The following is a 22260-nucleotide window of genomic DNA, read 5'->3' as shown; positions in this document are numbered from 1 at the left end:
ACCGAGAGGCGTAATTCACTTCTCCAACTGCCAGACTTGCTGGGGGGGAGGGTGCTGTGTGAGGGCACAGGGCAGAATGTGGATGGGAGGCGGAGGGCGGAAGGCTGGGTAACAGTCTGCTGGGGCAGAATGTGGATGGGAGGAAGAGGGTGGGGGTAACAGTGCATTAGGGGAGTATGTGGATGGGAGGCGGAGGGTGCGGTAACATTGAGTTGAGGCAGAATGTAGATGGTGGCAGAGGGTGGGGTACCAGTGTGCTGGGGTAGAATGTGGATGGGAGGAGGAGGGTGGGGTAACAGTGTGCTGGGGCAGAATGTGGATGGGAGGCAGAGGGTGGGGTACCAATGTGCTGGGGTAGAATGTGGATGGGAGGCGGAGGGTGGGGTACCAGTGTGTTGGGGCAGAAAGTGGATGCGAGGGAGAGGGTGGGGTAACAGTGTGTTTGTTAGGGGAGAATGTGGATGGGAGGTGGAGGGTGGGGTAACAGTGTGCTGGGGCAGAATGTGGATGGGAGGCAGAGGGTGGGGTAACAGTGTGCTGGGGTAGAATGTGGATGGGAGGTGGAGGGTGGGGTACCAGTGTGTTAGGGGAGAATGTGGATGGGAGGGTTAGGTCAGATGCGCGTCGCCGTGCTGAGCGATAGAGTGAGTCAATCCGTATCCCCCCTCCAAGTCCTCACACCCGCTGTACAGAACTTTGAAATTATAAAAATAAAATCATTTAACAGCAAAAATGGATGAAAATTGAGAACATCCAAACGGCAATTACCCCTCTCCTGGAAGCGCTGTAATCTCTCCCATCTCAGCGTGGGCGGCAGACTCTTACAGGCGGCTGCCGTCACTGCTCTCTGCAACCCCCCCCCACCCTCCCCCCGCCCGAAATTGTCCTCCACCACTTTGCTCATGCCGTGACCTCGCACAGGGCTCGTAAAGGGGCAGTGAGCTGCAGGTGTCTCTGAGCCACAGCGCCCCCTGTGGTGACAGAGCAGCATCCTCACAGTTCCTCAGCTTCTCTAAAATGGCGTAACAGGGATTAGTTTCACATTGCATACTGTTTTATTTTTTCTTTGCAATGTGTAGCAAATAACCACTGTTAATCCAGTGTAAAGCTTCACGGTTTATGAATAAACAGGAACTGACAGACGGTCAATCCGGGAGATCGAACTTCGTTATTCAAATATAATTTGAGCTTTAAAAATATTTATATAATTGATGGTAAAAGTCTAAGTTAGAATTTTTGAAGATTTATGTACTACTGTTGGCCATGTACCATATCTCCTCATTTTTATTTTGCCAAATGGCCCTTGACGCTAAGCATGATTGCATAGAGTACATCTGTCAACAACACTGCCTTTGAAAATACCGTCAAAACATCGTAATATCGTACACCGCAGTAAAATGTCTGGGGGTATGATAAAGCAGGTCGCACCCAAAGGTAACATTTGATTGCATGGATCTCATTTAAATTTAAAGCTATTTATATACATAAGTGTATGTTAACTATCGTTTGATATTTTAATTTCACACCACAATTTAGATGACTTTTTGTTCTGCTGCTACTGTTGTCTGTCCTGTTGGCAGCTAAATAAATAAAAATGTCTTATTATATATTATTGTCTCCTTGTGATTTTCCTCGCTTAATGGCAGGTTAACGCTGCAGGTTTCACCATTATGATCAGGTGCTGACAGTGGGTTTTGGCGACTGTGATCGCTAGGCCTGTAATTTAACTGTATACATAAAATTTGAATCTCTCTGAATGAAAGATCGGTTGTGTCATAAATGTTCGAATGCCTTAACAGGCAGTGGCTTCCTATGGTCAACGTATAACCTGTGTACAACTATGACACAGCACTGGTTATTGAAAAATATACTTCTAAAATTTACACTGAGAACTTCCCATAACCATGTTAATCTGTGTTTGGGTACGACAGTGACTTGGACCTGCACTGATGAACATCCTCAAATCACATTGCAGCTAATATTCTAATCGTCACAGTCACAGGGATCTTTGATGCCAGAGCGTGCCTGGTTGGCTGCTGGTAATTTCGGGTCCCTGCTGGACCTCCCTGTGTGATTTTCAGTGCGTTTGCCCCCAAGGGGGTCCACGCTCCAACTGTGTCTGCACTGTTTGTTAATCCAGTGTTTAATGTTCAGTTAATTTTAAGAATTTCACAGACAACATCTTTCCACTTTTGCCAGAGAAAAAAGTTAATTGAAAATATGTATCTGTCATGTTGATGATATTTTTTTAACACAAGAACCCTACAAAGTGTTTTCATTATAAATAATTGGAGAGCACCCTTGATTGCACTGAATCTGTTATCCGAGTATACAACTTTTTTTTTTATTTTATGACATCCAGCCCCATTTCTGGCATCATGGGAAATTAGTGCCCTCTTTCCTGTGGGGATTACATATCCTCAGACCAGAACCTACACACTCAGAATTGCCTCAAACCGTTTTTTTTTCCCATAATCCCACGCCTTCTAGGGGCCTGACTTCCCTCAGAGACAGACCACTTGAGATTCTCTTCTACCTCATACAGCCCTCTGTCACCCGGCCAGGGCGCATTGCGATGTGTCAGCACATCGATTTTATTTTTGTTCCCTCAAACCTTTGGTGCGTTCTGCTGCCAACCTCACTCTTAAAAACTAGATAGAGAGATGGACGTTGGTGGTAAGCATGCACCGTAACCTGGAGGGAGGCCATGTCTAACCAGCACTGTGGTGGTATGGCGCTCACAGAACAGCTGTCAGGAACACCAGGGCGGCATCGTCACGGCGACCGCAGAGTGTATCACGGCGGTGAAGCCCTGTTTGATATCCGCATAACCAAACCCACGCTGCTGCCTAACCCTTTGGTGAGATACTTAACCTCAATGAATGTACGAGGTACGTGAAAAGGTTGCAGTGCAGGGATCGGACTCGGCTGTCACTTCTGAGGAACGGGCAGTAATGAGCAGTTTTGCAGCTCTGCTGCATTCATGCATGCGATCTCGCAGTGCATGCGCCAGGGCTTGCCGGGCATGCCACCAGCGGCATCCTTAGCGCTGCACGGAAACAGAGAAACGCGCCGCATTTCAACTTGTGTCTTTTTTGTAGCGTAATTCCTTCACACTGACCTTTGATCTTGCTGTCCTTTTCTTTTTCATTCAATTATATTCTTCTACAAAATATTCATGCCTGATATTTTCCGACCCCCCCTCCCCCTTGCTCTTTTTTAGTTGTTGTTATGGCAACCGCCCCACCACCTGCATGAGGTATACAGATTTACAGTCTCCGCTCCCCTTGGGTTTAAAGAAAAAAAAAAGTAATTCTGTGGCTGAAAAAGATGCTGCTGGCTGATGTTCCAGGCGCACATGCTACACGGGCCGCACACGTATGCGCACGCATGCGGCCTCAGACGTCTTCTTGCTGCGCCTGCAGCTCTGCAGCCATAGATAATAGGCGGAGTGTCCATACTGTCTTCCTAAAGGCTGCCGCTAAACTCCATCGTTTTAATACCAGGCTTTTTATGATTTCCCCCCGTAACTCAATCCTGTCACTCAGACTTCCATAACGGTCTGTTAGTTGAAATGGATAACTGGAAGGCAAGTAATAAAAATGAACATTTGTGCTGAGCTTGAATATGTAGACTCTTTATACGAATGGGCATGGAACTGGTCTGTAATGCCGTCAGGCGGGACGGCGGCTCTGACCCGAGAGCTTAATGTACAGATACTGGACTTAGCCTCAGGCGGGGCTGCGAGCCCAGCTCTGTGTATGGGAATTATAAAGTAAATGGGCGTGATCTACTCATGACGTCGCCGTCGATTGGGCCATTTGTGATGGCAGAGGGACGCCTTCAGCCTGTGATTGGGCGGCAGGGGTGAGGCACCGCCCAGCCTGGTTGAGTTATTAGACTGTGCATCCTGGCCCATACTGCAGGGTATGAGTGGCGATCTGAATGTAACTGGGGGGCAGCTCATAGGAGGGGTTGGCCGGCCCCTCATAAGGGTCACATCTTTTTTGCGCTTATGCTTGTGATGTATGATCTGAAAATTCTCAAAATATGCAAAACTGCAAACTTTTTTTTTTATTATTTGCCTTGTATAAGGAGTTTTTTGTTAGGCAGGTAAATTATATTTCTTATCACCTTCGTTTATCAAATGGTGCATTGCGAGCGTAAGCATAAGTGAGTTACAGAGCATCCGCGCGCATCCTCTCCGCTCACAGGGGGCGCCGTTTCCCTGGAGACGCCACGCCTCCTTCTGTGGCACTTTGAAACTGCAGGCGTCACCGGCATCTTCCTGCGAGTGTATTCTGTCTGAGTTATGGATTGCTTCTGCCACAGGCTTTGATCAGCTGTGCTGTTATTCTACTATTTTCTTACAATACATTCAGATGACTAAAATGAAAATTTCAAGAAGGAAACCCGCGTGGAAGGAGCAGCCAAGGGAGAGAAAGCAGCCAGCCGGCGGTCGGCAGAGCACGGGCGACACGAGGAATCACTCAGCGACTAACAATGTCGGGCTGTGATGATGTCACGGTCAGGCTGCCCCGGCAAAAGGCAGCCTCACACTGAGTCATCATGTTTCATGCGATGAAGGGCGCATGAATGCAAAAGCACACGGAAGGATGCTGGATGTCTGTGAAGGAAGTGTGGACGCTTCTGAGCGGGTGCCCTGTCCTCCAGCCCCCCCCCCCAGTCCCCCCTCATGTGGTCCACATGCTGGCGAGGGGGCCAGGTGGCCCATCGCCAAACCCTAATGGATTCTGGGAATGTGGTGGACTGGGGGGTGAGGGTGGAGCGCACGATGGACGCATGCTAATGCTGGAACAAATCCTTATTGGCGACCACCAAAAAAGCCATGTCACCCCCTAATGGCAAAAAATAGGACTACATTTCCTCTATTGACATCACGTCACATGGCTACTTGCTCTCCAGACCATGGGCTGCTAATGCAGAGGTCGTCGCCTCAGTGCCCAGGCATTGGTGTGCTGTCTAACTTCGCTGCAAAGCATTTAGGGGCAGCCAATAAAACATCCAGTCGCTCTGAACAGGATGACCAGCTGGACTGATAAAATCTTTGATGTTTCATCTGGTCCAAGTTCTTCTGTGACTCCTCGTGGTCCAGCATTGTCTCCCTTTGGGAAGTGAGTCTTCCCTCCCTAGTTGCTCCTGACAGCCGCAGAAGAGCCAGAGGTGCAATATAACACGGCTCAGTTCGGTGCCTTTCCCCGCCAGCCTGTCTTTGCTCTCGTTTTACGCCTGTTTCGGTGCAGCTTTGTTTGGCGGCCGGCCTTGGTGACTCCGCAGTCACTGAGGGAGATGCAGGCACATTTTCCCATCCGTGCCCCTGAGGACCGATCGTCACTCTAATGAGATGTAACTCCTTGTTGCCATGGGAAACAAAATCCTTGCCCACGCCTTCGTGTTGAGATGTTGACCTGCTTGTTAGAATACTGGCTGGGTATCGCATCCACCCCCCCTCCCCCCACCGCTGTCACCGCCATCCCAGCCCCAAACGCTCACAGCGGGCACTATGGGGACACTGGTGTCTTCATTTGCTTTTGGGAACACCTACAGGCTCAGGAGGAGATTCTCCACTTGAGGCAGGATCAGCGTCCAGGTCGAGGAGACGACGCGTCCGGCTTCATGCCACTTGACCCCATCAGTGAAGAGCCTTTTCTCTGTAGATACACATTCTGATGTTTTCCAAGGTACAGTTTACCTGCTGAAGTGTATGAGGTCTGTTCATTTCGGGGGGGGGGGGGGGGGGGGGGGCATTTCAAGGGCAGAAGCTCTGTGCGAAGCAAACAGGTACCAGGGAACAGGGCTGGGTGGGTGGGGTTTCCATGGAAACAGAACTCGGAGCCTTGCGACAACAGCTGCCATTTGCTACAGTGCCTAGCCCCCACTCACCTCTTGAGTATTTCCCACAATCCTCTGTGCTTCTAACCTGCTAGGAGGGGCAGCAAGATTAAGAGCCATCCCTTGGGGCCCATGACTGAGGTCCCCGGGAAATATTATTACTGAGTCACGTGACCTGCAGTATAGTGGAGGCGACCCACGCGGCCTGCGGTCATGTGTGGTCCGAGTCCTGTTCTGGTTAGAATATGAGACCCGGGGTTAGTCTCTCTGATTTAGACAGCGCCTTCCATTCTTCTTTTATTCCCTCTGTTAGCAGAAGAGATCAAAGCCACGATGAGCCTTAAAAGTTAAATCTGAGGTCGGATTTGTGAATCAGTGTCTCTGCACTCCTATTTAGATGCATACAGATTAATTTAAAAGGGATCACTGTGGGCCCCGCTGTCCTGACGGAGGCGAATTAGACTGCGTGGCCTCCCCTGCCCTCGTTTGATGTTCAGCCTTTTAGGGTGTTAGTTTGATTAATAGCTCTGGTGTCTGATTCCCGTAGACGTGCGTGCGCAGTGACCGGAGACACACGCTTGCATTGCACGCTTCCAGTATCCTCGTGTGAAGGGCATGTGCTCAGTGCCTGCGGAGGACAGGGATGGGGATTGTCTGAAAACGAACACACACTCCTACAGGTGCTGCTGAGAATATTACGCCGTTTAAGTATTTAAATGCGGGAAGCAAACAGGGTCTAAGTCTTCTTCTCCTCTCCTTGATGTTACCTCCATGTGTGACGTAACGTGTTCTGCTGCCACCTGAAAACAGTCGCCCTCCTTGCTTATGTCGCCATGCAGACATTTATCTTTGAATTAAACTTTGATAAATAAGCGGGGAAACGCGGAAGCAGCTGAAGAAGCGTCAGATACGCAGCATAATGCTCCCATATCTCAGGATGCATTCCGACTCGTGATTAAAATAAAATTGAAAAGAGAAATAATTTTCTGCCAAATCCAATTAGCTGAGGCATTTCCGTTCTGGCCCAGCGAGCTGTCCAGGCCTGGTTCTGTAACATCTGCTTCTAATTATTTTGGATTCTGTTACCAGCGCCCGTCTCCGCTGCCTCTCAGATTTGCATATGGTTTCTGATAGGCTATTAATTGCTTTTTTTTAAATTTTCCTGAGGAAACAAAGAGAGTTAATGACAGCTCAAGGCCAATTAAGGAGCCAGACAAACGAAGGTGTGGGAGCTGTCACATTGTTTCTTCCCGGCGCGGTGACTTTGGGCTGTGAGCACAGGTACGCAGCACCTGTTCGCCAGCTCCGGTGCTGCAAGGCCTTCTGGGTAAGACGCTTCCCCCAGGTGTACCACACTTCCCCTTTATCCCATACTCCTCACTCTCATCCAAGTCTTTCAGCGCGAAACGAAGTTAGATGCAGCCGCAGAGAGCGAGATCAAACGTGAGGCAGATTTCAGTATGTAGGGTACATTTTGGGCGTGTGCAGAGAACCTGTGTTGAGTGGCTTACTGAGCATGCTTAAAAGGTGGAGAGAGAGAGAGAGAGAGAGAGAGAGAGAGAGAGAAAGAGAGAGTGAGAGACAGAGAGAGCGAGCGAGCAGAAGTGGAGCGCTCTGGGGAGCTGTCCATAAAAGTAGGTTCTGATCAGGATGAACAGGAGAGAGGGAATTCTGGGCAGCTTTGTGGGTTACGTGTACATAATTCAGGCCAGCTGTGAAAGGTTTGCCTCCAGTAAAGAGCTGTCCAAATGAAATGCCTGTCTTGATGGTCCTGAGTTGCCAGAACGAAGCCCTGTAAAGCGGCATATGAAATATTCTTCACTGGTCTGCCGCAGGCGCCCCCCCCCCCCCCGCTGGCTGGATGGATCACCGCGAGGCCGATGGGCAGGTTGTTTAAAAACAGGAAGCCAAGCAGCACAGTAAATATCACGTTTGTGGCTTTCCCTTACGACCGTGAAATTATGGAACGGTCTGGTTATTGTTGAGTTAAGTTCTTGAAAGGTTACACTGTAAACGGGGGTCAGAGCCCCGGCCTGCTCTTTATTCAGCCATGAAATCAGATTAAATGTGACCTTTCACTTCGGTCTGACGTCCTAACGGCTAACGGCATCCACCGACCCAGTACAGGCCCGGGTCTGTGGCGAAGGCTGGTGTAAGTGGAAAACGGGGCGTCTGCAATGGGACCGATGCCAAGGGGCAGACTAACAAATGAGGGAGCGTCGTCGGGACGCCAGGTCCAACCCGGCCACTGGGGGGCGCATAAAAACAGCCCCCGTCTGTTACTTACAGATTAATCACAAATGCTCAGTCTCTCTAAGCACAGCGGCGAGTGAAACTCTATTAGGACAATGAAGCGAGCCACTCAAACCGAGAGCAAATTCCATAGTGATTCATTTGCTTAATTACCCTCAGTGTGAGAATGCGGCACAGTCATTCCGGAACAGTTTTAAATAAATTTCCGTTGTTCCAACTAAATAAGAAAATATTTGCTTTGGAATTGGTTTATCAGGCACCAAACCGTAATGGGAGGAATGTAAGATGTATGAGTGAAGATTTCTGGGAAATGAATTCGGGGACCATCGAGCAGACAATCGTGGCTGCGCAGTAACGCTCACCGAGGTAAAGGAGAGATGGAGCGCGAGCGCGAGAAAGATCTGGAACCGGAACGTCAGCCTGATCATCCGGGTGACCACAGATTCTCATCAGTGTCACATCTCATGTCCTCGTGTGACAAATGGCTCGGCCCGTGTCACCACCCCCGACCCCCCCGGCACTGCTGTGCTGCACTGTCATCGCAGGGGGCTGAGATGAGGGTACCCTGCCCCTGAGGACGAGTCTCTCACATGACAGGGGCCTGGATACTCTAGAGTTTCCTCCATCTTTTATCCATGGTACCTGTACTGTGTACCTTCATGGATGTGTAACCTTGCCGCATTGGGTCATATTATCTTAGGGTAGTGTGGCGATGTCTTTTATCGATTTTGCATACGTGTCACGTGGACAAGCTGACTGCCCGAAAGGAAACGCACCGGTAAATTACCACAGTAAATAATGATAGATCTTTCAAGTTACATATAATGACCGTTAGCCGTTAGCACACAGAGCAGCTACCCATGTCACCACACTACAAACCCAAGTGGCAGTTTCCCACGGGCTGAGAGAGCCGCGCCGCTAGTATAGCCGGCACGTTTTCGATTAGCGGGCTAATGTTGCGTGCTGTTAAGGACCTGTTTTCTCCTCGCGTTAGCTCGTTAGCGTCACGTTGTGCTACCTCACTAGCCGTATGCAAATATTTCCTACAGAGACTATAGTCGTAAAATGACTTCTGCTGCACAAAGCTGTCATTATAGCTACAAATCTAAGGAAAGATGATAGGTCAGTATTCTCAGACATGCTTAAGTTAACACAGGAACACGTGCTTGTGCCTAAACAGATGCAGTATGTGGAATTTTATATTTTTTTGTAAACGTTCTGTCAAATTGGACTAAACAGAGTGTGACTGTTTGCTGTACAGGTGCTACTGGGTGGGTGGGTAATGGATGGTATTAATAAAATAAAATACACTCAGCCATTTACCTTCAATCCAAACCGCTGTCTAAGTACTACAGCCCATATAAATGAACAGTATAATTACAAGATCTAAAGAATACGTAAGTATTCACTCATACGTATAGTAAATGGTAGCAAGGCTGAGAGTGAATCTGGCTTGTGACATGTATGTTCATGCCTGTATTCAACATCTGTTTCATGTAGAGACAGAGGGCTTGCGAGGGGTCATATTCGCACAAGGGGGTCAGTCGTACCAGGAGCCAATGATATATTTTGAATCTGAGTGACATGGGAGATGGCACTTAGGGGGGCAATCAGCTTTCAGCCCCACCCTTGTCCAGCTGCAGAGTGGTCCTTGACCGTTTCCTAGGTGATCAGAGATGCTGTCAATTAGGTGATGGTAGAAGCGGGCGGCAGGCTGTCCCGGAGATGTCTAAAGGTTCACCATTGGTGTATGTTGGCTGATGAGGTGCAATACACCTGGGGAGGTGGGGGGTGGGATGGGAGTGGCAGTGAGATAAAAGGAACACTGCAGAATATCAATGGGGCTGTCCTGTGGGAGATGAATACAGGAGTCCCAGAGCAGATAGATGAGCCACAGCAACTGAAAACCCAACCAGGAGACAGATAGCCGCTTAGCCGCGAGGGCGGGCCTGTTTGTTCGCACGACACGCCGATAAAAGACTTAAAACACGGCATCTGAGATAGCCTCTGGTCCTGCCAGAGTCAGCTGGGAGCTTCTGTGGAAGAATGAGCTTTCGCCACTTGCAGAAAACGAAGAAGAACAAACTCACCTCAGCAGATCGTGACCGGCAGCGCTCCCTAGAACCGCTGTGTTTTCGGCTTTCTGGAATGTTTCAGGTGCAGTAGTTCATTGACTTTGGAGAGCATTGAGTGAACCCTGGAGCAGCCAGGAGGTAGTGTATTGTAACGCAGTGGCGCAGATATAAAAAGATCTGTCAACATGTTGTGAGGAAAAACCCATAACGGAAATCATTGGCATTCTGCACATGACAAGACACCCATAACTAGATATTCGAAAAAGAGCGGTTTTAGGTGAGACGGTTTCCCTTAGGTGCGTTTGGGAGGCTGAGGTTGTCCATCAGATCATCAGGAGTAGAGGAAGTATAGTGACTAAAGACAGCTGGTCCAGCTTCTCCCTTATTTACCTTTGACGACCAACTTGTGCTTGAATAAAATACCACGTTGCAGAAAGCAATGTAAGTCACTTTAGATAAGCAGGCAAGCTTTTGACCTGCATGCATTTTATGTATCGGGCTTGAATACATGCATCAGTGAGAGACTTGGCCTCGCGTCGAAATAGCAGAGGAGCGGCATCTGAGTGCAGAAGTCCAACTGAATCTCCAGGGCGCCGAGGGTCTGCCTGTGTCGAGGAGTATTATGAAAATAAGCATTCTGGCGGGGACATGGGGCTTTGGAGCCCTTCAGCTCGGCATAATTACGCGAGCTGTCAGCCAACGAGGCTCTGCTTCTCTGGCTGGATCCTCTGAGCCTCTTCAAGGCGTAAAAACGTGTCCCTAATGAAGCTGTAAGGCAGTGATCAGCGTAAGGCTGGATCACGAGGCTTCGACGTCAAGCCACAAAGCATGAACTGGGGCTCTCTAAGGCAGGGGCTGTATGTTCAGGGCCGGTCTGGATGGCATGATGCTCTCCTCCGAGCCTCGACTAAGGTGACAGAAAGCTCCCTACAGGAAAAGCGGTGAAGCAACGCTTCACTGTTTCGCCTGCACCACACTGCCTAACTGCATTAATATGATGCCGAGTGCACCTTCGACACTCCTGAACGGGAGCGACATATCCTACAGGAGCCGTACGTCGTTATCAATCAATTTGAGTGCAGATGTATTGAAGCTGTACCAAACCAAGGTCATATACATAAGAATGGAAAAAAGCGTCACACATTACTCTTCCTCAAGCAGCCGACAATGAAAGGCAGACGTTAGCCAAGGAAAAGGCTTCATTGTAGCCTTTCATGTGAGAATAGTCTACAGCGCTCGCATATCCCATAATATGGGCCGGGTAGCCACAGAGCTTCTCTATAATGGCCCCTCTATCCACTCGTAGCACTTTTCACGCCGCCTAGAATATGTAAGGGACGTGGTGCGTGACTAGATTTCGAATGGGCTCAAGTGCAGTAATGTGTTTCCAGTTCTTCTGTGCGTTTTCTGATTCTGGTTTTATATGGGGGAAGGAGGGGGGGTGGGCGTAAATTCTGATATGTGGTTTCCTTTCTGCCTGACCGGGGATAAGCAGCAGGAGGATCGATGGATTGGTTTCCTTTCTAAGCAGTTAGATGTCTCCAAACCTCTGGGGGCTGTATAATTTAATGGATAAAGTCACGTCCTTGAGGTCAGTGAGGCATCGGCCCCAGATCCTTGGGAAGGAGCCTTTTCTGCCGGAATCCCCGGTCCGCGTCAGACCGGTATGTCCTCGGGACTCTCAGTGGAGTTTGTCGCTGACATGTATGTGCTAATTGGAAGTTATGGGGGATGATCAACAATTTCAGACAAACTACTCACTCCGTTCATCTTGGAGAACAGTTCTTTTTCCCCTAAGCATTAAAGATAAATCATTGCTAATAATTTGGACCTCTCCAAAAACCTTTTTCTGTTTGAATCCTTTCTTTCACGTCTTGTGTGTTTTTTTTTTTATTTTATTTTTTTTTTAAGTCTTTTGAGTCTGAACAAAAAGCTCATTTTCTGTGAATAAGTAAATCTTATTCAGTATTTATTCTAACTGGAATTCAGGCCAAGAGTGCTGATTTGTTGGCACGGTTTAACTGCCACACGTAAATAACGCAGTAACCTTGGTCAGGGGGCTGGAGGGAGGCAGCGCCTGAGCTGAAATCCACAGTGAAAAGTGCGCTTTCTCACGCTTCTCACTGTCTCCTCCTCCTTTGTCACGAAAATATGGAGGCATCCTACTGAGTGTTTACACGCAGCTTTTGTGCCGTAGTTGGCGCTGCTTTGATAATGCCTGATGGATGTCAATACGGTTTGTGGAACAGGAGTACTGCTTGAAGTCCATGTGGTTCCTTAGTCAAGGTTCACCATCAACACTCACTGCCTGAGACAGAATGAATTCGGCTTGCTAAGTCAGCACCCCCCTCAGAAGCTGACACCCTGAGCAGCAGAGGGTGGGTAATTCAGGTCCAGAGAGTCAAAGTCTAGACAGACAAGAGTCACGGCCACAGAGGACTCAACTGGTTGGTTGAAAGAAAATCTTAGACTGGACTTTTACTCTCTGGACCTGAACTACCCCATCTCTGCAAGGACCTATGTCTCGTAATGGGTTTGACCGGCACTGCGTAACACTCTCAGGAAATTTTCCCCCATTTGGGGATGTTATCTAGAGATTGTCTCAAGGAGAACACAGCCATCGGTGCTCCCAGTACAGCCACGACCCCGATTAGCAGCCGTGTTCTGCGTGAGGGCTGAAACGGGCCGTGCGAAGGCAGCCCCCGCTGTATCGACACCCCCGGGGCCGTCTCGCCGTCTGGCCCAGCTGCAGACCAGCTAATCGATGGAATTACCGCACCTCCCAGCAAATAACTCCAGCCTGATTATCAAACAAAAGCTCCCTCAGAGAAGCAATTAACGGGGTCTGTAAAGCCAGAGTGTGGGGGGGGAGGGGGCAGACAGGGATAAAAATAGACCTCATGGGGGGTGAACCAATTCAGAAAAAAAAATCCAATAATAAGGTGCAGGCACCCGGGGCGGCATCGCAGGTCTTCATCAAATATCTAGATCATTATCCATATACAGACCGTTGTCCGGCTTTTCCTGCTAATTAACTCACTTTTCCCAGCCCCCTTTTCAGCACAGGTTCCTGTACACAGTCTTCCAATGCAATCCAATCAGCGCTGAACTTAAAACTCTTTACAAGAACAATAAATCTCCTACCAGCCACTGTGAGGCTATAGATAGAGCTGCCAGATGATCGTCATGAGAGCCTTGGGTCACCCAGGTGCATGTTGCATGTGGCAGGGAGGAGATCTGTACTGCCAGACTTGTTCTTAGTCTCTTGGTCCTTGGTCTCACAGATTTGGGAAATGTTCCATACAGATCTCATCCTGCTGGAGTTAATTTATGCCATGAGTATCATCTTCCAGATCGTTCTTCTACATTTGAAGCTCTTGCATTTTGTCACTCTTACTTCTCATCATCAGCAATGAACAATAGTGGCGTTTCTCCTTGTCATTCAGCATCAGTGGTGGCTTTTCTGATTCCATGAGGAACAGAACATCCATCTACCTAAGAGTGACCAGATGATCCATGTCAGGGAGGACACTTTGAACTACTTCAGGCTTTACAGAGAAATTTGGGGTTGATGACTTAAACCCTAATTGTGTAGCAGCTCTTTATAATGCTGGGAGGAGCGTGACTTTCTCTCCATCCATCGTGGAACGTCGAGGTTATGGGACTCCCCTGTCAATGGCCAGCGGCTTTCTGGCAGACCTGGGCCATGGCCACCTTGCTAAAGGTAGCCTCTAAGGGGTGTAGGAAGGGGGACAGTCATGTGAGGAGGCTGCCGGATGCATCAGAGTCACCCCATCATCTGTGCGCTGGTGGGTCCATGGAGAGTGATCCACGGAAATCGTGGACGTGTTCTCCGCGCCCGTGATTAAGCGCCAGCCCGGTGTTCTTTATCACACGGCAAGGTGAGACACACGAAGCTCCGTGGCCAATTACAGGAGACGTGGCTGGAATGTGTGGAGTCATTCCAGCGCTGGGCTTTCAGCACATGGAGGAAGCAGGTTTAATTTCATGATTATGCGTCTGTCGAGGTGTGCAGTTTTTTTCCTGGAACAAACAATGCTGTGATTAGGACTCACAGCGTACCCGCGTCTGACGCCGGCATCTTTAAGTAATTACCTCGGCCTCTTTCAGACTCACAGTCTCCCTGATTGCCATTGTTGGGGGCGTCAGCCTCTTGCTCAGCCAACGAGCTCCGTTTTCACGTTCAGATGCTCTCAGGCTCCATTCTCACTCCCAGCTCTTCTCCTCACACACCTACATGCGCAAGTCTCTCGTTCCCTGGCTTTGTTATAGTCGGTCCGTCGGGTATGCCCTAACCGAGCTCAGCCCCTCTGGGCATACTGAAGGCATTCCCACCCCCACTGATCCCTCTATCCATCGGCTCTTTTATCCTTCTATCCCCTCTGTGCTTTATCCCTCTCTTCTATATCCCTCTATCCCTCTGTGCTTTATCCCTCTCTCCCATATCCCTCTATCCATCCGCCCTCTATTCCTCTCTTCCTCTGCCCTCTATCCTTTTTCCCCTCTGTCCCTCTGTACTTTATCCCTCTCCCCTATATCCCTCTATCCCTCTGTGCTTTATCCCTCTCCACTCTATTCCTCTGTCCCTCTACCCCTCTATTCCTCTTCCCTCTATCCCTCTCTGCTTTATCCATCTACCCTCTATTCCTCTATCCTTCGGCCCCTCTTTTCCATGCCCTCTATCCCTCTGCTCCTCCTTCTTCCCTCTATCCCTCTGTGCTTCATCTCTCTCCCTTCTATTCCTCTATCCCTCTGTCTTCTGTCCCTTTGCCCTCTATTCCTCTATCCATTTATCCCTCTATCGCACTGCCTCTGCATTCCAATATCCCTTTATCCCTCTGTCCCTCTATCCCTCTGCCTCGTTATCCCTCTATCTCTCTGCCCTCTATCTCTCTACCCTCTAATCTCTCTATTCCTCTGTCCCTCTGCCCTCTGCCCTCTTTCCCTCTTGCCCTCTATCCTTCTGCCGCTCCATTCCTCTGCCCTCTATCCCTCTGTCCTCCATCACTTTCCTTCTGCCCTCTATCCCCTCTTTCCCTCTGTCCTCCATCCCCTTTCCTTCTGCCCTCTATCGCTCTGCCCTTCCAGGGATTGTTCTATTACAATCCCTTTACTATTTACTTTCCTCCTTAGAAAAAGCAGTCTTTTTTATCAACGTTTACAGCATCATTAATTTTCCAAATGGGTTTTAAGTTAATTAAAAGCGATTACATGGCTGTTCACAGTGTGATCCATTATTACAGCTCCTCAGTTCAGAAAACATGGAGCACCTCAGCAATCCTGAAGAAAGAAGGATGCAGAGAAACAGGGGGAGAGCAAGGAAGATGGAAACAGATAGAAATGCTGTCTAAAAGGCAGCAAACACAGGAGATAGCAGATGTAGACGGAAGGTTATATCTGCCGGAATAAGCCTGCCAAGATTTATAATTGAGGTCACAAAACCAGGATGCATCTGAATTCAGCCCTGATGCAGCTGTAGATTTGCTTCTGATGCAGAAAATAAAATGGCCGCCTGGCAGGTGGAGGCGGGAGAGGAGGGGGTTCGGTAGCTGTAGGGGGCCGAAACTTCACAGGCCTGACAGAACAGCGACAGAATGTCTCAGATCGCAATTTTTGCCAGCAGTGGAACTGATACGGTGCCTCTCAGAAAGGTTCTCTCAAGACGAACTGTTAAAGTTAGCAGCATGAGACGGACGTAGATGTGCCTTGATGGTTCTCTGAAACGCTGATAACATTAATGTTTACAAAGCATGCAGGGAAGGGATTGTCAGCTTCCGCTGGCACCCGGGGTACGGAACCCTCTGTTATTCCACACAAGGCTGGCCTCACATTCACCTTAAGCTCCGTGTCTCCACGAGGCCACACTTGTGTTTACCTCACACTTTGCTAAACTCACACTAATCACAGTGAACACCCTGCTTCTCCAGTGAACACCCTGCTTCTCCTGTGCAGCTGGAACCTAAGGCCTAGCTCAGTGGGAAGGCAGGGTTTTAAATGTCCCAGTTTTAAAGGGGGGGGTGGGGGGGGTGTGCGGGTAGGAGGCAAGGTTTGCACGTGACTCTGCAAGAAGGTTGATAGTAGGAAGGGGGAGAAGTCAAAGGTGATTCTCGATGCAGGAAGTGCCGTAGACACCAGCCCAGGGTGAGAGGTGACCATCTCTGCTCTTTCCCCCATGTGTGTGGTGCAGGTGAAGTACGGCCACTTCGCTTTTGTGTGGGACGCCGCCGTGCTGGAGTATGTCGCCATCAACGACGAAGACTGCTCGCTGTACACCGTGGGGAGCAGCATCTCCGACCGTGGCTATGGCATTGCCATGCAGCACGGCAGCCCCTACCGGGACATCTTCTCCCAGAGGTACCGTGGTGGGGGGGCTGGGGGGGGCGGGGCCCCAGGGAAGGGGTGGGCCAAAGGAGAAGGGGGCGTGGCCACGTGGAGGTCACTGGGAAACTGGAAACTTGCTGATTTTGTCACCAAGTGTTTTTTTTATTTGTTTTATCACAGCTCACGCGCATTCACACCCCTGCACACTGCCGCACTGTATAATGAGAACAGAAGAGGTGTTTTCGCTTCTGTGTGTTATTCCATCAAACAGATGTTTACCCCTTTTTGTCCACTGATGCGCGCGATTGGAGGAGAATATCTCCTGTAATGGAAGTTATTAAAGTAAACAAGCTATTAATTGAAAATCACTTTTCATTTCCTCTCGTTATTGTCAAGGCCGTGTCGTGCCCTCGGGAGTAAGCGTGCGCTTTGTTTCAATAAAACACTTCACTAAAAAGGTTCCCTGTGGTTCCTGGAACAATAATGGGGATGCACCGAAGACAAAACTGTCCTGGAAGCATTAATATTTCATGGCCAGTGCCCAATCGCTTGACAGGCTCTCATAATGCAGAGCCAAGGACGACCATTACACGCTGTGAGCTGATCGTTTGGGTCGCGGATTTGGGGAGCGATTTGGGGTGGGATCCTCGCCTTGGAAACGGGACCCAGTGTCCCTACTATCTCTCTGTGCTTTGTTTTTGATGGACCAGAGTCCTGCCCAGTACATGGGGTGACATGTACTGGTGATATGTGCCTTTGACATCACTCTGCCAGTGCTGGGATTCAAACCGGCAACCTTCCGATCACTGACATGGTGTCCTAACTTGCTGAGGCCCTGTCGTTTGTGTCATGTGATTTACTGCAGCCTAGATACCACCACCACCCCCCACGAGAGTCCGGGCAGCCCTCAAGCACGCCCCATATCTCCAAAGGATGTTCTAGGTGAAAATGACTTTTCCGTCGCTGGCTGAGGCATGCCCACGCCGTGGAGGTGCCGGGATATTTACGGGAACGCCATGCTGATGGTGGCCACGTTGATGGGTGGGGGGGGGTGTGATTTTCATTAAATTGCGGCAGTTTCAGGTGGCCGGTGGCAGACGCAGAGTAACACTCTCTAGCCCCCAAGCGCTGTCAGCACCCAATAAATGGAATGAATTACAAATATGTTTTCTGGACAAATTGTCATATTTAACGAAGCTTTGAAATAGCTGAGTGCACATGCATTTTCTAATGACTCATGCTGCTTCAAGTGCCATTTTACCATTTATGCTAATTAATGGGTTGTGTCTGTGATGTTTTACGGCTGTCCCACTGTGTCCGTCCCGTGAGCTGAATTCCGGAATACTCTGCTCCTCCATTCTGCGAGTCACTTTTAGTTGATGCTTATGTCTGAAATGACCGCTGCAGTGCACATGGTGACCACTGCATGCCCTGCAGACTAGTGAAACAGCTAGACAATGTGAGACAAACAATCTCTTAGCAAGAGCATAGCCCCCTGGAATGAACTCTGCAGTGCTACAATGTACCTTATGCAGTGCCGGAACCTATTTTCTGCAGTGTTGGAATGTACAGTCTCCAGTGCTGGTATGTACTTTCTGCAGTGTTGGAATGTACTTTCTCCAGTGCTGGAATGTAGTTTATACAGTGCCGAGTGTATTTAATGCAGTGCTGGAAGGTAATTTCTCCAGCAGTGTTTAAGCAGAGTTGGTATGTTCTTTCCCAAGTGTTGGAATGTACAGTCTCCAGTGCTGGTATGTACATTCTGCAGTGTTGTAATGCACCCTGTAGTGTTGCAGTTCCGATGTTCCAGGGCTGCAGTGTCTTCTGTTCTTTTTTGAATGAATTTTGCACTGCTGCAATGTGATATTTTGTGCAGTTGGAATTTTCTTTACAAGCCCATTATGCAGATTCTGGAAATAATGGTTAGAATCAGTAAAGCCACGGCTTTATTCTAAAGTTTAAAGACAAGTTAATGGGTCCAGAGAGCTTGTTTTTATCTGCAAAGCACAACAGCAAAGGTCCAAAGGAAATTCGCTTTCCACAACTGCATGAAAACATATGGCAGGGGAGGATTTGTGTTGTTCTAATGAATTCTACTCTATTCTGCCAAGTCATGACTCATTTCATTTCAGTAATATTTTTTGTCTTGCTTTATCTCAGAGAAAAAAAATAAATGATCACAATCCATAAGAAGGAAGAATTAAGAATTCACGGAAATGCGGTTCTTTGGTCTTACATGATGAACTGCATTCTGATGAGGCTTTGGGTGTCTGGTGGCTACAAAGGCTGTACTGTGGTGCTCGTTTACCGGTCATTTAGACCAGGCCGTGCCCTGAATCAGTGCACTGTGCCGGCTGTCCTTGGGCCAGCCTTGGTGTGCCCTCTCTGCTTGTTCCTTGGGTGATTGGGTGATTTATGATTCAATTGAACAGCAGCATGGCCTCTAGCATATGCCCCAGATTGTCCGCTGCCTCGCCGCGGTTTTCTCTCAGATGACTCTCCCGGTCATTAGCACCGTCGACTCCGTCGCTCCGTCTTCTCCCTGGTTACTAGCTATACTGCCACTTGTGACGTCAGTCACGAGAGGCCTTGCTTATTTGGTTTAATAACCATGTCATTCCCTGTAACTAGGGCTACTCTGCCCCTTAGTTATACATTATATTGACAAAAGTATTGGGACACACCTCTTAATCATGAATTCAGGTGTTTCATTCAGACCCATTGCTACAGGTGTATAAAATCAAGCACTTAGCCATACAGTCAGGCTTACAGACAGTTGTGAAAGAATGGGTCATTCTGAAGAGATTAGTGAATTCAAGTGTGGTGCTGTCATAGAATGCCAACTTTGCAATAAGTCAGTTTGTGAAATTTCTTCCCTGCTACATAATCCACGGTCAAGCGTAAGTGGTATTACTGCAAAGTGGAAGCGTTTAGGAACAACAGAAACTCAGTTATGAAGAGGCAGAATATGTAAAGTAACTGAGCGGGGTCCCCGAGTGCCGAGGCGCACGGTGTGTAAAAGCTGACAGCGCTCTGTTCACTCAATAACTGCAGAGTTCCTGACCTCACTCATCTAACTGCTGACCACAACCCCATCCAACACCTTTGGGATGAACTAGAACAGAGACTGAGAGCCAGGCCTTCACACCCAACATCAGGACCTACATCAGGAATGCTCTTCTGGATGAAAGGCAAAAATTCCCACAGTTATGGACTGCCTCCCAGAAGAGAGGCAGCTGTTACAGCTATAAAGTGGGGAGCAACTCCATACTGATGGGATGTCATTAAACGTATTCCAATACGTTTGTCCATATAGTTTATGTGATGATTCCCTCGAGTGTTTGTTGAATCCTGAGCCATGTAGTCGCTTGTAACTAAAACGAATCTGTCTTTGAGTTAAAAGCGATGATTCTTCAATTGTTCATAAAAGCACGAGTTATGTTGTTACTTGTCACCGAAAGCAATTTGCCTTTCAGTTAGATATGATGATACACTGAATGGTATGTAGAGCCAATCCCTGTAGTTGTTTGTAGCCAAACATAAACTGCCTCTCAGGTAGTAATACTGGTTCCCCTGTCGACTAAGGGAACTTGAGGGGTGTAGCGCCTTGTACCTGGGACCGATGCGCCTCACAGCTAGCAATGCTAATCCCCTTGACCGTTTGGAGACACTTGTGCTGTGTTGTTTTATTGTAGCCACACTATTCCGCCTCACAGTTGGGAGCGAAGTTCCCTTATAACTGTTTGCTGAAAGCTGAATGTGAGCAGCATGCTAATTTAGTCTCTGATGGCAATGAGCTGCAAACTGAGGATTAGGGGGCTGCAGTTTCCCCTTCATTGACGTCAGATGGGCATATCTTCCTCCTTCCTCTTCTCCTGTATTTCCTAACCGTTTAATGAATCCCTTTATTTCTCCGTCACGTCGGCTGGAGCGACTGTGTCAGGCAGCCACTTCTTCTGAAAATTACAGACTCTTAATTTGATGGTATTCTCCAGTCTCACATGGCCCCCCGGGTCTGGCCGGCTTCTGCCTGAATAAAAATGCGGTCATCACGGCTTCTGAGCGCACCTCAGCCTATTAATGCCGTCTCGATTTTGGCCCGGGAGCCAAAAGTGGCCAGCGCTCGGCACGTGGCGTCGGGCACGATTTATCACTCACGGCAGGCAAACGGGCCAGACACCCGTGGGGAGGTCCTGTGAGCTGGAACCTCATAAAACACTGCTGCATAGTGCTGCTCTCTGGTTCCTGCCTTTTCATCGCTTTTGCTTCTACTTTACCTCAGTAAACATAATAAGAATTATACACTGAGTAATCACAATGGGTAGGAAAGCAAAATAATAATCTGTAGTGTTTTGTTATGATCTCTTTGCTTATGGTGGTTTCTGACAGTGTTGTAATGAGCCTTTTTAACACAAATCAGTGACGACGGTGAGGCTGGGCTGCTTTTTTTTAAAACCAGATCCCAGATTGAAGCCTTTTCAATGCCAATTCCATTCCATTTAAATCTGGCAGCTTCAAAGGCAGGCGTAGTGGAGAACCCTACACGTCCTTTAGGGGAAGTGTTTCCCAACCCAGTTCAGTCCACGTTTTTGCTTTCTCTCAGCTCCCAGCGCAGCTGTACCAGGTATTCGATGTTCTTTATTGGCTCGGAGCTGAGAGGAAGCAAAAACCTGGACTGTCTGAAGTTCCCCAAGGACTGGTTAGGAAACACTGCTTTAGGGGACTGATCCAGTTCAGCTTTGCTCTTTTTTTGTAGCGCAAACTTCACAAGATGCACCAAAAGTGTTTAGCACTAGGCTAACTGGCCATCCCCCCCCCCCACCCCCCAAGACGTGCTGCCCTTGTACCAGGATGAAAGTTAGTGTGACCCACGGTCAATGGGGGTGATGCTGGGGGAGGACGCAGTTGTCTGGCCATCTGTTGGACTACGGCGGTGCAGTATCCACTGCTCAAGCCAAGGCCGGTTCCGAAAGGACCGTGGGTCGGGGAGCTGAGAGCAGGACAGGAGCAGCTGACGTACAGATACAGGTGAGATCCAACGGCCCAGCCCCGGGGCTGTGGGAAAAGCTGTGAGTTCAGTCGTTGTGACATAGTAAAGCAGATATTCAGGAGGGGGCTTCTCAGGGTGGGGGAGCCAGGTCATGGCTGGTGCACAGCTTTTTGAATGGGGTGGGTGTTTGCTGAGGTGGGGGAGTTTGGGGAGGTCGCACTTCAAACGAGTGTCCGCCCCTGGCCAGAGGGGCCTCCACATCGGGCCACATCAAAGAGCGTGCCGGTGACAGTGCCTTCTACTTTGTTCCGAGCACGAGACCTGCTTCTGGGAGGCACCTTCACCGCCGTTTGAGGAGGACAAGTGGAGATGAGGTCCAGTGGGGGTGTTGCTAGGCAGCAGCTGTGCTAGCCATTGCTGTTCCAATGTCGCGTCTGGGGCAGCTTTTCTGCATCCCTTTGCTTCCATGTGGTCGGGGGAACATGGGCTACATTTGGTAGCTGCGGTGACCTCGAAGCTTCGGGGATCATCATTGGTCAATAAGTTGCCATAGGAACTCGCCAGGCTTTTCCCAGTCGGGCTGCCACCGGCCTCCTTCAGGAGACCACAAATGGCTGCCTCGTATCAATGGGCACTCCATGCAGTCTCGGGATATGGGGAGGTTGCGCTAGGTGACTCGAGCTGACTTCATAGCCTCCAGTTGACCCAGGGGGGTGCAGCGTCTGTAATGAAAAGCAGGGAGCACCG

The 22260-nt window shown here is 49.1% G+C and overlaps 1 protein-coding gene across 2 annotated transcripts in view; it reads left to right on the top strand.

Moving 5' to 3' along the window:
- grid2 (glutamate receptor, ionotropic, delta 2) overlaps positions 1–22260 on the top strand; it is a 301989-nt gene that overhangs the window by 261858 nt on the left and 17871 nt on the right. For both annotated transcript variants that reach the window (XR_007388201.1, XM_049002892.1), the window contains exon 14: positions 16390–16556. Coding sequence is in view for 1 of the 2 variants with exons in the window: in XM_049002892.1 (XP_048858849.1) it covers positions 16390–16556 (167 nt within the window). In the remaining variant the exon portion in view is untranslated. The remainder of the gene's footprint in view (positions 1–16389; positions 16557–22260) is intronic.

The sequence above is a fragment of the Brienomyrus brachyistius genome, chromosome 2 (assembly GCF_023856365.1).
Source record: "Brienomyrus brachyistius isolate T26 chromosome 2, BBRACH_0.4, whole genome shotgun sequence".
NCBI classification, from domain to species: domain Eukaryota; kingdom Metazoa; phylum Chordata; class Actinopteri; order Osteoglossiformes; family Mormyridae; genus Brienomyrus; species Brienomyrus brachyistius.
The sequence above is the reverse complement of the archived record's forward strand: the minus strand, read 5'-3'. Positions and strand labels throughout refer to the sequence as shown.